We start from the raw sequence: 16791 nt of genomic DNA on the forward strand, positions 1-16791 counted from the left end.
CCCAGTCAATAGGTCTATGTCCATTGGCGATCTGTAAACATTAATTAGGAATATAGCATTCAAACGTTTGTTTATGAAGAAATTTTGTCTAAACCTTTAAATGCAAAATATTTGCTATAATACAAATATTTAGAATAACTAACTTTAAGATCAAAACTTTTTAAATAATGTATTTTCTTAACATGATAAACACAGTAGAATACAAAAAAAGTAATTTAAAATTAGATAAAAGGAGCCTGGCAACAGTTTATATTGCACTGTTCCGAGACTTGATTATTTATATTATTTTGCGGAAATATTCAACATAAAACATTTTTGTATAATAAATTTCGTACACTATAAAATAATGATGGTAAATGAAATCTCTGGCTTTATTTTCATGAATTTGTATTTACTTGTATATCTGCTTCAGTTTTTCTATCATTTCAGGTTCGTGGTCCAGCAGGTTTTCAAACTTGTCTGCGATTGGAAGTGAGCAGAACCTCCGCCATGAGTTGTAGGCCGGAAGTCCATGGTCCCGCCCCCTCTGTATGTCAATAGCTGCCAGGTCCAAACTACTTCCGTTATACTCAAGGTAGGAATCTGTCAGTGTACGAACGTAAAATCTGTAAATGATAGGACAGAATAAAACATTCAGATACTTGATAGATTAAAAAAAATGGACCCAGAAACAGGATGACATAATATTCTAATGCAGAGACATGGAAAAAAGAACAGATAAATCATTATATGAAAAAGTTTAATGAATAAAATATTTTTTTATTGAAACACGCACCAATTTTTCATTATGGTTTGCTATTCTAGTCCCTATTGGTCTCGGGCGCAAATTTTGATACCTTTGGTCATTTAAAAAAAGTTTAGCAGTTATCTATCTCATTTTTCAAAAGTTCAAATTAAGTAATAAAAATAATACCATGTACTCTGATCTCAGGATTTAAGGATATAAATATCATTTCGACTTAAGGCTTAAATGCATAAGCTCAAACTGCTGCCATAATTTTAAGTTTTAATTTAGAGTAATCTTTGTATACTACACAAAGCATTGACTTTTGGAACTTTCCATACTCTAATGGATCAAAAGGTCTTTCATCAAAACCAACTGCTCCCTCCAGCTTAAAGAGGTAATCGCAAAACCATTTGTGGTGGCACTGTTTAATAATTGAAGCTAATGATTTATTATACTTTACCAGTGAACAAGGTTGTAGCGGAAACATTAGTAAAATGACGTCGCCTTCGAAATGTACTTTGATTATTTCAGAGGTAACATGACTAACTCGTTAATGTGTTTGGATATACAATCATGCGATGTCAGGGAAATATACTTTGGTTGGGTAGCCTAACAAGCCAGTGATTTACAACCAAGGAATCCTGTCAGATTGTAGAATTATTGGTAGATAGTCCTCCCCCATAGCTATAGTTTCTCGAGAGCATTATGAGTGGTAAACATGGATTTAAGGGATGTTTTTAATGGCAAGATAACAAAGGAAAATGACCTATTGGTTTCCGGTTGAGCATCATTAACCAGCCATTCCATTATCTCTTCCATGCCTCTGCCGCCATCTTGTTGCGCATACCAGGGTCTGTGAAACGTTTTCTCTAAATCTACGTACTGGGTTTGGTTTTCGTAAAAACCAAGCATACTTGGCATTTGGGTGTGGATAAATTTAATAGCTGCAGAAGCAAAACTGTTAGCGATTCCAGCATTCACATTTGGATTATAGGTAGAATAGTCGTATCCGTCAATATTGATGGTTAAGCCGTACTTCCACATGCCCTCCTTCCCTAAAATGACCGGAAGGTACTCGGTGTAAGTGATCTGTTGAATCAGAGCTACAATGATCTTCCTCGCCTCTTGGAAGACAAATTCTGGAAGCCATTGCGGGTTTCTACATTGTAGTTTGTCGACAAGACGATTGTGTTCCCTTACAAACAAAGTGTACATTGAAGTGAGAGCTGGGCTTAGATTTATTCTATCATCACCTGCAAAATACATTTATTTTATGCATTTTTCTTACCAATTAAAATAACACTATTTGATTTTTTTTATATAATCTACATATTTTGTAGTGTGGGATATTGTTAAGAATACAGATTATATTCATGTGATAAGAAATTATGTTATTTTACATGAAAAGCCAGAATCCTTAACTCTTTTCAGCAAAATCTGTTTCGATACTAGATGATCTAATTTCAAATTAATAGTGTCAATACACTGTACATAAGCTATATTTTCTATTTCAAATCTATAAGAGAATTCTACTTGGTATTTTAGCCCGCTTTTTGTTCTTGATTGTAATAATTTTTCATTTCCTATATTTTTTAAGATATGTACACGATGTATACTGGTATTTCAATCTTAAGACAAATGCACATATGTGTGAGTAGTAAAAGCATTCAGCCTCATTTAATACAATAGATACTATGCAAAAACCAACTGAAATTTTGCAAACTGTAGATCAAGGTTCTTTCTGAACATTTACAGGAATTATCTCTTGATTTTCCATTCTTGTTCTCTAAAAAATGGTCTGAGTCAGAAATAATGAGTCGATAATTTTTTTTAATTTCTTTCCATGATATTTTATTTTTTATTTTGGCCATGAACAAAAATTTACCTGTCTCCCCATTTTAATTAAATTAATATGGAACGTGAAAATTAAATCACACACAATATCCTGATGTTATAAATCAATTTTAGTCATATTTCATTGTCAATGAACTCAGACCTCAATCTCCTACATGAATTCCAAGCAATAATTCATCAAATATGTTGCATAAAGTCCTGAATGTGTAAAGGTACTTTTTTAATTCAAAGGTTCTTGTAATTGAATTTCGTTTTTGTCTCTTTGATTCTGGGTTTTTTTCTTTTCTGGGGTAATATATTTATTTATCCTTGGCATATGAGGTACATGTAAAAAGTGAAGTAAACAAACAGGCCCCAAGACCATATACTGAGATTAGACTTAAGTCAGAATTTCAAACCAATATAACTTTTTAAAAAAAATCGTAATGACTAAACAAAATTTTCAACATATGTTTGAATTTAAATGTTATACAAGATTGCAAAATTTTAACTTAATATGTTAAATGAAAGTAAATTTATTAATAATCATAATTTCGACTTAAGTCTATTCTCAGTTTATGGTCTTAGGGCCAGGTATCGATCTAAAAAAATCCAAATATGCAAGGTAAAAAAGGCAAAAGAGTGGGCAAAAAAATTGTAGAATTTTTTCTGAACAAGAAAGTTTCAACATTTACACTGTCACTTTCGATTTTATTAAGTTACCTGAAAAAAGCTGTTAATTTTATTTTTTGATTGTTATAGAAAAGTTGGCAATGAAATTGTTTCTTTAAACGATAAAAAAATAATCCGATGAGATTTGTAAATAAAGATTTTTACCTAATTTTTGACAGTAGTCAAAACTCTTCTCCAGGATACAATTTTCTAGGCCAGGATCAGCAGTTGGAATCAAATTGTTGCCATTTACTTTTAGTTTTCCTAAGGAATACAAAAAAATATTTAACTCTCACCTTCATTGTTTTCCTTCTTTCTCACCTATTTTACGGAAAAAGAATGCAAAAAGGATTATTTTTAATTGTAAAATCATAGACACCATCTAATTTTTTTCAATTTTAAATCAATTTCCTTTATTAAAATTTATTTGAACAAACATTTCTCACTTTTTTGATGAAAATAATGCATAAAGGATGACTTATAATTATAAAATTTAGTCATCAGCTAAACAAAAAAATGTTTCAAATTTAAATCAAATTCCTTTAAATTTATTTGAACACTCCTTACTAACCATATTAATGAATATATTCAAAAAGTGTGTTCCAGACAGGAACATCCCCTCTAAAATTTATCAAACATTCAAAATCGAACATAATCGTAAAGAATAATTATCTACTGAGCTGTTCACTGTTTCCCTTTCTGTTATTAAAATAGCAGTTATGGATTATGGAATTTTTTTTACTCAGACATTTATTTGATAAAGCCTGATTAGAGTGGAATTGCTATACGATTCTCATCACGAAAAAGTCAGGGTTTTGCCTTAATGGACATTTTAATTTCCTCTCCCTTGATCCTAGGTTTCATATACATGTATAATACTCCTACATTTCACAAACTCTTCCTTAACATCAATTTGTCCCTTTAGAGGAGAAAAGGAACTCAGAAAAATAAACGACGTTTCGTTTACCAATATTTCATTAGAATAGAACATAATACATCTCGTGTTACAAAATATTGCTCATTCTCGCTACGTGTTGCCAACCATTTAATATGCTTTGTATCAGACGATGATCATTTTTAACACACAACCTAACCTTGGCTAGTTCTGCATGTAGGTGTAAAATAAATCAACAAAATGAGTATTTCAATACATCTTATCCATGTTATTTAGAAACAAAGCTTAAGTGCAATTTAATCGTTTACATCATACTTTTTATGTCTAATTCAAGCTTAATTGCAAAGTAGCAAACTTTTTGTTTTTCTAATTCGATGGGCATAGAAAATGAGTCAAACATTTTGAGGTACCTTCAACAATATAGGACATAATTTCTTACCAGTATCTGCATCAACTATTTGTCTCAGTGTCTCTGTGTTTGTGCCATAAATATGAGAGCCATCGATGAACGCTGTTGCCTGGTTCAGTTGTTCTCTTTTTGCTGAAAATGGGTTTACAAAACATACTAGTATATAACGATTAACCATATTATGGGGTTAAAAGTTATTTTAAAAACTTCATTACACGGAACCGGTTAGAAATCATTGAATGGATCCGTTGAAAGAGTTTGCCACACCGAGTTCATATTTGGAAAATTTAGTTACTATTGCTGATAAGGGACAACTAGTAACAAAACTGTATAGCAAACAATATGGATTCAATTTTTCTATCGTCAGATTTCCTTATTCTAGTATTTGTAGCAATACCCCCCACTTGCGTATTGTGTTAACATCGACAAAGTTACTTGGTACTCAAGAAAACACTCCATGTACAATAGTTCTAAACAGAGGCTGACTGCTGATAGATAAGTGAATGTTACAGAAATTTCAACAAACTCGTTTAAAGATAGCATTAAGTAAATTCTTTGCTCGCTACAATGACCTTGTTAGCAAGTATAATCTATCATTGGGTCGATATTATATAGCTGACTTATCTGACTTGACATACTATGTTAAGACCTTTGTTTCTATGAATTTGACAACGATATGATCTGTTTACCAGATGATTTACATAGGGCTCACGGCGGATGTGATCGGTCTACAGGGGATATTTACTTCTGCAAGACATCTGATCCCACCTCTGGAATTCTCCAAGGGACCATGTGAAGCCCTCTTTACAGATTTTATTGTTTAAAGGTGTTTTGAGATCAATGACTATTCGTTATCTTTTTTTAAAGTAATATTTTTAATCCAAAGGGTTTGAGTGATAAAATGTCTGACATATAAGCATAGATTGTACTCACTAGTGTAACACATTGGTCCAACACCAGGTGCAGAACGTACCATCGGGATGCATCGGTTTTTGAAGAATGGGTCGTTTGGGGGAACTTTTATAGAGAAGCATTCATGACTGAAATCGTATAATTTCCATTTCTTATAAATTTTAATTATTTTATTTATTATACTGTTCTTAAGGAGGCTGGGAGGTCAACAAATTAGCTACAAATTAACCACCAGATTTAACTTATTTTCTTATTTACGGTATCTTAAGCTGTCAACTATCATTTGGCAAAGAAAAAATTCATACATTTTAGTTTTAAAATTTGATCATTTTTGAATATCTTTATATGGTGCTCTTCTTTTAAAGGAGATCGAAATAGTCTGAAAATGGCTGCCACCCCCAGTCTCTTTAAATAACGATTTGAAAAGCACTTCCGAGAATTTAGATGACTTTATTTGAAAGAGTATTCTTACTTGTTCTTGTCTCTTCCACAGCAATCTAAAGTCTGGCCATTCTTGTCTATGAACCAAATATGAACCAAACAAAGTAACATTCAAGTAATATACATATTCTGATTTTCATTTAGGAGAAAATGCTTGTAAATACATAGGTATGTTTTATCACCATTAATTTAAAAGACATTGTGTCTATTTAAAGCAAATTCAATACGAGTTATTAAAACTTGCGATCAGTTCTTTACAGCAATAAATATATGTATTTCAAAAACGTTATGATATGATTTACCTCTGTATGCAGGTACAGATAAAATATCATGCTCCAAAAATTGTCCCCACTGCATAACCATAGCAGATAGAACCAAGTTCATATCCATAACATCACTTTGTCTATGGAATAAGTTACTGATTTCCCTTGCACTGGGAAGCGGTTCTCCAGTGATGTCTAAGGAGATTGGCATTTCTATTCCTTGATTAAAATATTAAATGAAGTTTAGTTTATACTAAAGTATGTTTGAAAATGAGATTTATGACAAAAAACCTTCTTTTTTTTGATAATTTAATTTAAAATTGAAAATTTGTTGGTTTTTTTTATTTCATTCATAAGCATGCAAAGAAATTTGTGATTTTATCCTATATAGTTCACAAAAATATATAATTTTTTTAATGTCCTTAAAAAGTTATGAAATTGGTTTCAACAATAGTTGAGTAGATGCATATGATAAATTATTAAAGAAAATTGCATGAAGGAGGACCTTTCTGGAAATATGACGTCATTAATTTGGTACATTTCTAAGTTTAATGCAGAAAAGCTTCAAAATGACACATTTCTCTGCTAATTTCCCAAAGCCCACTTTAAATTTTGATATATTTTAGGGCGACAAAATTTCAAAGAAAATTCCACTGAAAATTGATGTCTTCTGCAACTTTTTAAGAAAATACGGGAAAATGCACAAGTTAATGACGTCACAATTAGTATTTAGAAGGTTATATGAGAAAAATCATTTGTGTTTTCTTACTGGAGAGAATTCCTATGATTCAGAAAGAATGAATTTTGATTTCATATATCACTTTCAAATTTTAGAAAATATAGGGCATAATTTGTATTGAAACTGTACCTTCTTCTTTGTACATAAACAAAAAAAAACGTAGAATTTGATAAAGTATTTTTAGCTTTACTTTGATATATTTGTCAATGGTTATTGTAATTCAATCAGAAAAGGTCCTATCAGAGAACAGATAACACAGACTAACCATCATGATACCCAGGGGACAGATAGCGCCGGAGAACCTGTCCAGACATGCCCCAGGTTGGGGATACCATGTTATTGCAGGAACCGTCCAGTGATCTGTATTGGTCATCGCTACATTGTCCATGAGATGGACCCAGTTCACAATCCTTTTCTGTAAACTTTAAATGTAACGGTATAAGGAACTCGTCGTTTTCAATCAAGGCTGAAGACGTTGTATTTTCTCTAAAATTGAATAAAACAAAATTACTTTTTTGATTTAAAATTGTTTTGATTGATTATTTTTTTCTGTTGTTGAATTCATAATTTTATTATTTATGTTGATTAAATTCAAGTAGCGTGCAATGAAATGCATATCTAATAAACATCCTCTGTGTGATTCTGCTGTTTGAATTAATTGTGTTGTATCCGTAATATTAAAAAAATGTCATGTTTGTCACATTTTGTATTGACACTGAAGGAAAACATTTATATTACCATAGTTTATCCTTTTTAGTCTAATTGATATTTGCTCATGTACTTACAAATACATTTAAAAATTTTTACAATCATTGAAAGATTTTATAAAAATTGATCATTTTCGGATAAAGTGCATTTGATTGCACAATATTCATTGTATACGAGTTTCTGCATGCATGGCAATTAATAATACAATCTTTGGATTTTAATTTCACTTAAAAACTAGGGTAGTGGACAATTTGTCGAATCATGAGTCGTAGAACATTAAAATGAAATATGGAGATTATGGTTAGTGTCCAAGCTTAAAACTCCATTCAAACAATACTTATCAGGAGGTACGCAAGTACGGACCTCTAAAACATAAGAGGTGGGACCATGGAGGAGTAAGCATCCCCTGCGGACAGGTCACACCTTCCGTGTACTCTTTGTCATGATCGAAAAAATGGGAAAATCCGTAGGCAATTCATTATGTAAATAATGTCCAAATAATTTGTATGTAAAACGTCCATCAGCATTTGACTTAATGAAAGATTGTTAAAATGATAATTACTCGTAAGCAATCTCCTCAATGACGTCATGAATGAAGTTATACTTCCGGGTCTCATACAGAACAGGGAACATGTTGCTTGGTAGCGGATTTTCAGCATTAAAATCTGTGGATGTCTTTAATTCAAAAACAGCTACAATAGAGACAATAAAGGATTGTTATCTTTTGAGTATTTATTGACTCGAAGTTTAATCTTACATTTAATTTGAAAGTGTAGTTAATCTCATCAGTTGAGAACTTATTTTTACTATTTGCTTTTCTTTATCAGATGAAAGGACCCAAGAAGATTCCATATTGAAACATAATGATATTGCCTTAAAATTATACATATATACCATTTGTCTGCTAGCAATTCAATGTGTAATACCCAAGATTTTATATTGAATAATACCTTGAGTGCAGAATTTGTAATCGTTTATATACCGATAGTACATGATTACATGATTTTCTTGAAATGAACATTTGATTTTAAATTCAAGAAATCCACATACTCAAGTTTTCATATTCAGGCTGGTTTTTGATGACAGTATAGAGGTCTTCAATGACAGATATATTAACACACTCCGAAATCACGAAAAGCTGGAAACATATTGTAAGGAAAATCATCTTTCCTAGTCTGTTGGCAACTCTACAATTGAAAATTGAGATGTTTTTATGTTATGCTGATATGATGATGTAGAGTTTACAGATAGTTCAAGGCAAAAATATAATGCTTAAACTCTCTCTCTCTCTCTCTCTCTCTCTCTCTCATAGTGTTTTAGTTTTGTAGAAAATATGACAATTTTTAAAAAATAAATATCTAAAGATGAAAATTATTCAGAGAAGTGCTGAAGAATAATTTTTATCAATTGTAAAGCAGTGTGTAATATCAATTTTATTAACATGAAATTCTTTTAAACTTTTGTATAATCAACTCAAAAAAGGTAGAAATAATTAATTGGATAAAATCTTAACTGCTTCAAAAGAAAAGGTTGACATAAAATACAAAATTTGAGAAGTTTGAAAACAAGAAATACTAGTACCTTATGCATACGTTATTCAGATTTTATGTTTCTGAACAAAAAACTAGTTCTATATAAACTTTTTAATTTGAATATATATAAATTTTATTTGAATGAGACTCATATCTGCAATTACTTTGCATCGATGATGAGACAACATGATATTATGGAATTTAATTATCATTCAACATTAGGAATGTTTAATGTATAATTAGTAACAATCATTAAAAAAGTGATTTTATTTGACACAACTTATAAATATATATATTTTGTTTAATTTCCGGGACTTTCATGAAATATACATTGTTGCTTATTAATAAAAGTTATTTCGATAAAATTTACGGAGTTAGTAAGAAAACATATTCTAAATGGCACACAGACTACGAACACTAAGGCCATACCAGACATATAGAAATACCATTGCCAAAACCAAAACCTTTCAAGAAAGTGTACAACATATTATTAGGAAGTCAAAAAAGTGCCTGTAAAGTCCTCATGATAATAGTTTAGTATTCCAAGCACTTTTTACAATACTTTACGATTAAACTATGGTAGAAAATATAAACGCAAAATAGATGATTTTATAATCAGAAGGCCTCTATATGTAGTCTTGGTTTGACATTTGATTGGAGTGCATCCTTAGAACCTTGCATGATACTTCACTTGGATATCAGGCAATTTAATTAGTACAAAATCCACTACTTCTGAACCGAGAACAAATATTGCATAAAAAAGATTTCCCCGTAAATAATACTACATGTAGTACCTGGTATGTCTCGTTTGTTTGAGAGAAGATATAAATTTAATAGACTGAGAAATTTGATGAAATGTTAAAATACCAAACAGCAGACATGTTGTAAGCAGAGTAAACACTCAAGCAAGAAATCGAATCAGGTGTCAAAGAGGACTGAGCATCCCTTCGACCATTCAATCTGCTGTTTGTCAAGATTGGATAATAAAAACGTCTGTAGTGAATATAGTTTTAAAATAATGCTTTAAAATCTGCTTGAGAGACATTTCATCTTATGTTTTTAAACAAAGTTATGGTCCATAGAATTTGCAAAATTTTGACTGAATATGAAATGGTTGATATTCCTTTATCGTCAACGTTATTTTTCGACATATCATGCCTTTTATTAGACGAATCATATGGAGAATACGAACAGTATTTAAGAGCAAAAGTCCATAAAACAATACAAAGTCGGAGCAGAGCAAACACGGACATCAAAAACATCATAGGTGGGAGCAGGTACCATGGAGGAGTGAGCATCTTCTGCCGACCGGTCACAGTCCCGTCGTGTGCTCTTTGTCATGATCGGGAAATTACGGGAAAATATCTATCGTCAATTTAGTGTATAAATAATGGACTTAAAATTAGTATGAAAAATGTCAGTCAGCATTTGACTCAATGATAAATTGTATTTGCTGACAAGGTCATGTATCGACCATAGAACTTACGGAATGATGACTTTAAACGAGACTGCTGATATTCTTGTTCCTCGTTTTAGAAATTGTTCATACTAAGGTACTAAGGGTATGCTCTTGCGTATTGAATCAACTGAGATATACAAACTCCGTTTGCAGGTGATGGAGGTATATCGCTGCTTAAGTAAGGGAAGCTGACGATTGTAAAGTTAAGGTCACCAAGTTTAACATAGAATTTTCTTGTCAGATTACCATTAAAGTCTTTCTCAAGTAAAATATCCAAATATGAAACAGATGTGTCAGACTCTGTGGTTTATTTTATTTGAAGCTCACCGGGATCGATATCGTATCGACATGAGAATGGAAGTTATCATTGTTTATTGACAAGACATCGTTGATATAATTATGTAAATGTCGAGTTGAAGGCCACAGCAAGTGTTTTCTTCTTTTCACGCATAAGATTTTGGACAAATTCTGTCATATGAATACAAAAATAGGTCTGCTAATAACGGGGTGCAATTGGTACCCATGGAAATTCCAATAGATTGTTGGAAGACCTGGTTTCCAAAAACCTTATAGATATCGCCAATCAGAAACTCGAGCATACGAGGGTTGTCCCAAAAAGTCGTAGACAATGTTTTTAACTTTTTAAACATGCAGCCAATACTAACCAAATTTTGCATAGACATATTATATTCAATGTTCTTTAACATTGTAGATTTTTAAATATTCATCTTTCATATCAATAATATTAGGACGATTTAAATGATTACCGATAAGGTATGTCGGCGCACGGACAAAATTCGGAATAATTTACGCATATAACTATTACATTTGCTTTTATTTCTTAAGTACTATGTAAAACATTGAACTCTAATTTAAATCAGTGAAATCAGAATCAAAATCTTAATAATATGTCAAAATTTCATATAAATAGCTTTGGAAACAGATGATTGGTGTCATGATTTTCAAAGTGTTGTTGGAATTGAGTTTGATGAAAATGACGTAGTCAAACGCGTAACCGGCGCACGGATATATAATTAATTGTTTTGAATAAGGTTTGTATGTATCAGAGAGAGAAAAAAAGAGTACAGAAGTGACATTATCACCTAGATTTTAATAGGGAAGTTATTTGTAAATGGCAGGAGATTTAATGAGAGTTTTTCCTCATTACCAAAAAATAGTTACAGCATGTTAGAAGTAGAGTACTGTTTGTAAAGGTAAGCAGACAATGGGGAACAGTCTTGGTCACGAACGACGTCAAACAATGCGTGTTTTCTGCTACCTGCAATGTATGGCGATCTTTCGACTAAATTTCGACTAAAATTTGAATCTACTTAAAAAAAACAACAACAAAAAGCCAGACAGTAGTGAATTTAAATAAGTCCCATAGCCAAGAGTGGTCTTTCACTTTAAAAAAAATTGAATGTTAACAGACGCGTGTGAAGCAGAAAAGAGATCATGACGTTATAAGAAACGTAAATTACGCTTGCTTTCGTGCGCCGATGTACACTTACATGCTTTCTTTATTTTTTCATAATTTTCTTATTAAATGTGATATCATCATGAAATTTGAAAAGCATGATCATTAAATATTACTTTTTGCTACGACAAGAAAAGAAACTTAATTCAACAATGAGAAAATAAACTGTTTTCCCTGTCTACGACTTTTTGGGACAACCCTCGTATTTTCGAAGTCAACTTCAGAGTACTTGTGTGTACAATCAGAATGTTTTTGAACAAAAAATTTTGCAAATGACCAATGACAAGGTAAGTAAATTACGAGTTCCATTTTTATTGAAGCAGCTGTCAAAAAGATATCAAATTAAAAAGCCTGGGCTTTGATATTGTTCGTAGATGCTCATGTAGAACGTATTCTTGCACATTGTCTTAAACTTCATATGCAGATGTTAATGATAGAATGCAAAAGAAAAAGGAAATTTATGACGGAGAAGTTTAAATCATTACGTTTATCATTCATGTACTTGTTGTGGAAGACACTTGCGAGTACAGTTTGAACTGGAATATTAGATGACAAAGCATTCTCACATAAGTTTTCATATTAATTTGCGATGCATATATACTTGTAGTTTATAATCATAAGTTTACTTCATCTTTTTATCATTTTAGAAGTACTAGCAATTTAAAACAAAAGGAGCATTGATACCATATAAAAGAATGTCATACGTTTGGGGGTTATTCTGTACAAGATTTAAAATCCCAATACATGTATAAGTAATACGAATGGCATATTTAGAATGCATTAAATATCCAAACATTAATAATTTGAATGCATATTAAATACTCAAATCAACATATTCTATTCTAATTATTGTTTTATCATTGATTTTAGACGCTAGGATTAAAATGAAAGTGTAGTTTTTCGTGTTGTTCCTCCAGTTGCGGTCAACCATAGTTAAACAAACACGAGTGATTTAATAAAGGAAACCACAATATGTCAAATAATGTTGTCCAAATGCGTGGTGTTTGTCAATCCTCAAATTCTATGCCTAGTCATGTCATCTCATAATTTTTTTAAAGACGTTCTTAATCTTATGAAAATCTTAAGTCCACTAAAGTACCTTTTGAGCTAATTGAAATTAATTTTAAATGGCATTGCGGACTCGTGTTTTGGGGAGATTTCTTTCTATTAAAAGTTGTCATTTATCATGCAATAAACCAGTCATATAAGATCCTGTTCATTTACTGTACTCATGATAATAAATTTATATTTTTAAAAAAGTAAACAATAATTTGTAAGCGAAGTACATGGTCCATAAAAACTGTAGAACGGAATTACGCACTTATTATTTTTAAGTCCTAGATTGTATCCAAAAGATAAGTCGTTAGTATGCGGTCAATTTGGTTGTTAGAAGGAAATGATTTACTAGAAGATTTTTTTTATAAAAAGCGAAGCACTTGAACTCTTAATGTGGTATATAAATTAACTATGACACTGAAGTTTATATTATGATGTTTATCATGATTACTGTGTTATTTGCCTGATATGATTATTAAAATAGTGTATACATAATGAAACGTACATTTGTTATGTGCTTTCCTGTAAGTTTCAGGAACTATCGAATAAAGTTGCTAATACTTTTTCCAAGACTAAATGAATACATGTGTATCTGATTTTTCATTTTGAATTATTTGGTATTCTGAAAGAAAATCAAAATCCCAAATAGTAAGAAAATTAAAACAGAAGAGGTTGACATTGTAAATTTGTACTGATGTTCACAAATTACACTTTTATCCCCTTTGACGCTTTGTACCAATTCTCTGTTTGTTTATGTGTTTGTTTTTGAATTCTAACAATCTAAAAATTCAAGTGTTTTGGTCAATATAGATCAGTTAGATTGATTTATATGGTACGTAACCGTAATAAAAATCTCTTTGACAAAAAAATCCTTCTTACTGAGCAGAAAAGAGTAAATTTGGTTCTGACATTTGATCTTTTTATGTACAAGACATCAATAAAACTACACAACACTTTTTGTTTCGATAAGAAATAACTTTTTAAGCTCTCCATTTGCCGCCAATATATGCCAATAAATAGAGCTGAATGTTTTCAATCAAATTATAATTAGAATATATATTGCATTTTTTTTAAATTAACTTGCAAATTCTATTCATAGGATTTGTCCCATGTTTATATTTTGCAAGTAAATGAATGACTATGCAGTTTGTTTAAAGCAATGTTCATTTTTAATCAAATTCATTTCATAAGAATTTTTTCATGAATAAAATCAAACAAGCAAATGACAATATACGTCAACTTAAAAATTATTTGTCTTCAAAGAAATGCTAAAATAAAATACAGTATAAAACTTGCTACAGAAAGGAAATATCGTTTGGAGACTAATGTATGTTTTTCAATAAGCGGAACACAATAAACGTTTTCAAGATTTTTGAATGCATAGACATGGAGGCAAAATGAAATCATATCTAATGTCCGATTATTGTTATAATTATTATTTGCTCAATTAATGTTATAGCATCTCACATCTCTCTCTCCCTCTATCTCTCTCTCCTTGATCTTATCTTATTCTTGCATAATCGCTTTTTATGTTTGACGATTTTATAATAATCTGATAAAAATGTAACTATAACATCTGAATTCATGGATATAACTATAAACAACAAATGTTACTCTTATGGACCAATTTATAGAAAATATACTCATTGGGTTGACCTTGGCCAGAAAAGAAAAGAAAAGATTGGTGTTTCTGGCCATGATTTATAAAGGGGCTATGGATAAAAAAAATCTTTTAAGATTCTGTTGGAATTTTTATCGTGCCCCTTTATAAGCAAAAACGTTTCTATATTTTTGAAGCAGTCTTTTTTGTGTTAACGTTTTATTTGAAAAGTACAAGCATTTTGTTCGGACATTTAGTTATTTATGTGTAATTAATATTTAGATATATCAACATTTTTTTTCTTCAGTTTTAGTTATATTTTGATTAGATATATGAGTATATCTCATTAATCTTGAAATAAAAATACAATAAAATCTGACGCATTTTAATAATATTTGGATATTTTTTACAAGACAATCGACCTCTCGAAAGTTAGAGACATGTACTTATATGCAGCAACCATTGCCATGAAAAATAAATATGTTTACTGTTTTTTGTTTTATTTTTAGTCAACACTACACTAGATTCATTGCAGAGAATTTGAAACCATAAGCCTGTCGACTGTTGTCTTAAATCATAAGCAGGATCATAGCTTTCTCACGTTTTTCGTAAGCTACAAAGTATACAATATAAGTAATGTAAACGTGTTATTTAAAGTCAATAAGAATTCAATTAAAGTAGTGATTTTACATATTTACAATGAAACAAATTGACATTGAGGCCCCATTTGATATTACAACCCCAAAGCAAAACACCTTTGCTTGCCGAACTTTGCAGCAAAATAATAAAAAAAGAATATATCTACATGTACATGTATATCTAGCATGTTTTTTTTTTAAACTACAAATTTTATACCACAAATAATTTAATGTGTCGTTCAGAAAGGTCCCTCACTATGATTAAAAATAATGATAATATGGTCAGGAATTGTTTTTAAAAAGAACTAGTATTTTGAAAAGCTTCATCCATTTCTATTTCCATAGAAATGTGTAAATAGCAGGAAGTTTTTTAATGATAACTTTAATTATTGTTAAATTAAAATGACCCTTTTTACGAAAAGAGAGAAAAATCTATCCAAAGTAGACTTTTTTAATAATAAGGATTATAAAAAATCACTTAATGGTTACACCATTTCTTTATCATTATATTCGTTATTTACATAGCACTTTGTGAAGTCTATAATTTTTATAAAGTTTTTTAACACTTACATAGAAATCCAGCTGATATTAAGTCCGGCTACCACTGAAGAACGTTAATATGTAATTAAATGTAAAGGATACAAATATACCATGTTAATTAGACAATCTATTTGGAGACAAAGAAACCGTGTCAGATTGCAAGGTTCGCTGCGTATTGCTTCAACTTTGTGGTAAAAAGTTCAAATGTTAAAAAAAATTGACATTCATCGGTTTGAGATGTATCAAACCCACGTAACTTCGTGAAGGATCTAATGATTTTAGTTAACACCTAAACGGCTATATGTCACAGTGCTTACCTGAGTAAATCATTCTCTTTCTTGCAAAAGGAGGTAACGAACAGTAATCAAGATAAAAAGTTCATTGTATTTATACAAATAAGGAGCAAAGTAAAGAAGAACCTCTAAAACATCAGAGGTGAGGTGAATAGCCATAAAGGTACAACCCACTGAACCTTTATACATTCTATCTATACAAAATTACATTTTTATTGAATTGGATTTCTGTATATTTTTATTCATTTTTTATATCAGCAGTCTCTTTTAAAGTCATCATTTCGTCAGCTCTATGGTCGATGCAATGACCTTGTCAGCAAATACAATTTATCACTGAGTCAAGTGCTGACTGAAATTTTTCATACTAATTGTTAGTCCATTATTTATACACTGAATTGACAACGGATTTTTTCGTTATTTCCCGATCATGACAAGGAGCACACGGCGATGTGACCGGTCAGTAGGTGGTGCTCACTCCTCCATGGCACCTGATCCCACCTCTGATGTTCCGGAGGTCCGTGTTTGCTCTGCTCCTATTTTGTATGATTTTTATCAAATTTTTATCAAATTTTTATGGAATTTGAGATTGAATACTGT

At 30.8% G+C, this 16791-nt stretch overlaps 1 protein-coding gene across 1 annotated transcript; it reads right to left on the minus strand.

Annotated features, from left to right (window-relative positions):
* Positions 1–6: 6 nt before the first annotated feature.
* Positions 7–16124, minus strand: LOC134254417 (peroxidasin-like; the record flags this gene model as incomplete). Its single annotated transcript, XM_062736941.1, has 12 exons — positions 15932–16124; positions 8650–8786; positions 8162–8291; positions 7157–7377; positions 6192–6371; positions 5921–5966; positions 5470–5576; positions 4567–4668; positions 3398–3496; positions 1494–1980; positions 396–605; positions 7–31 (listed from the first exon to the last, which is right to left on the minus strand). Coding segments are annotated over exons 2-12 (1722 nt in total), but the record flags the coding sequence as incomplete, so codon positions are not given.
* Positions 16125–16791: the final 667 nt, after the last annotated feature.

Source organism: Saccostrea cucullata, unplaced genomic scaffold (genome assembly GCF_032062105.1).
Source record: "Saccostrea cucullata isolate Sc308-1 unplaced genomic scaffold, CSIRO_AGI_Scuc_v1 ctg1275, whole genome shotgun sequence".
In the NCBI taxonomy this organism is placed as follows: Eukaryota; Metazoa; Mollusca; class Bivalvia; order Ostreida; family Ostreidae; genus Saccostrea; species Saccostrea cuccullata.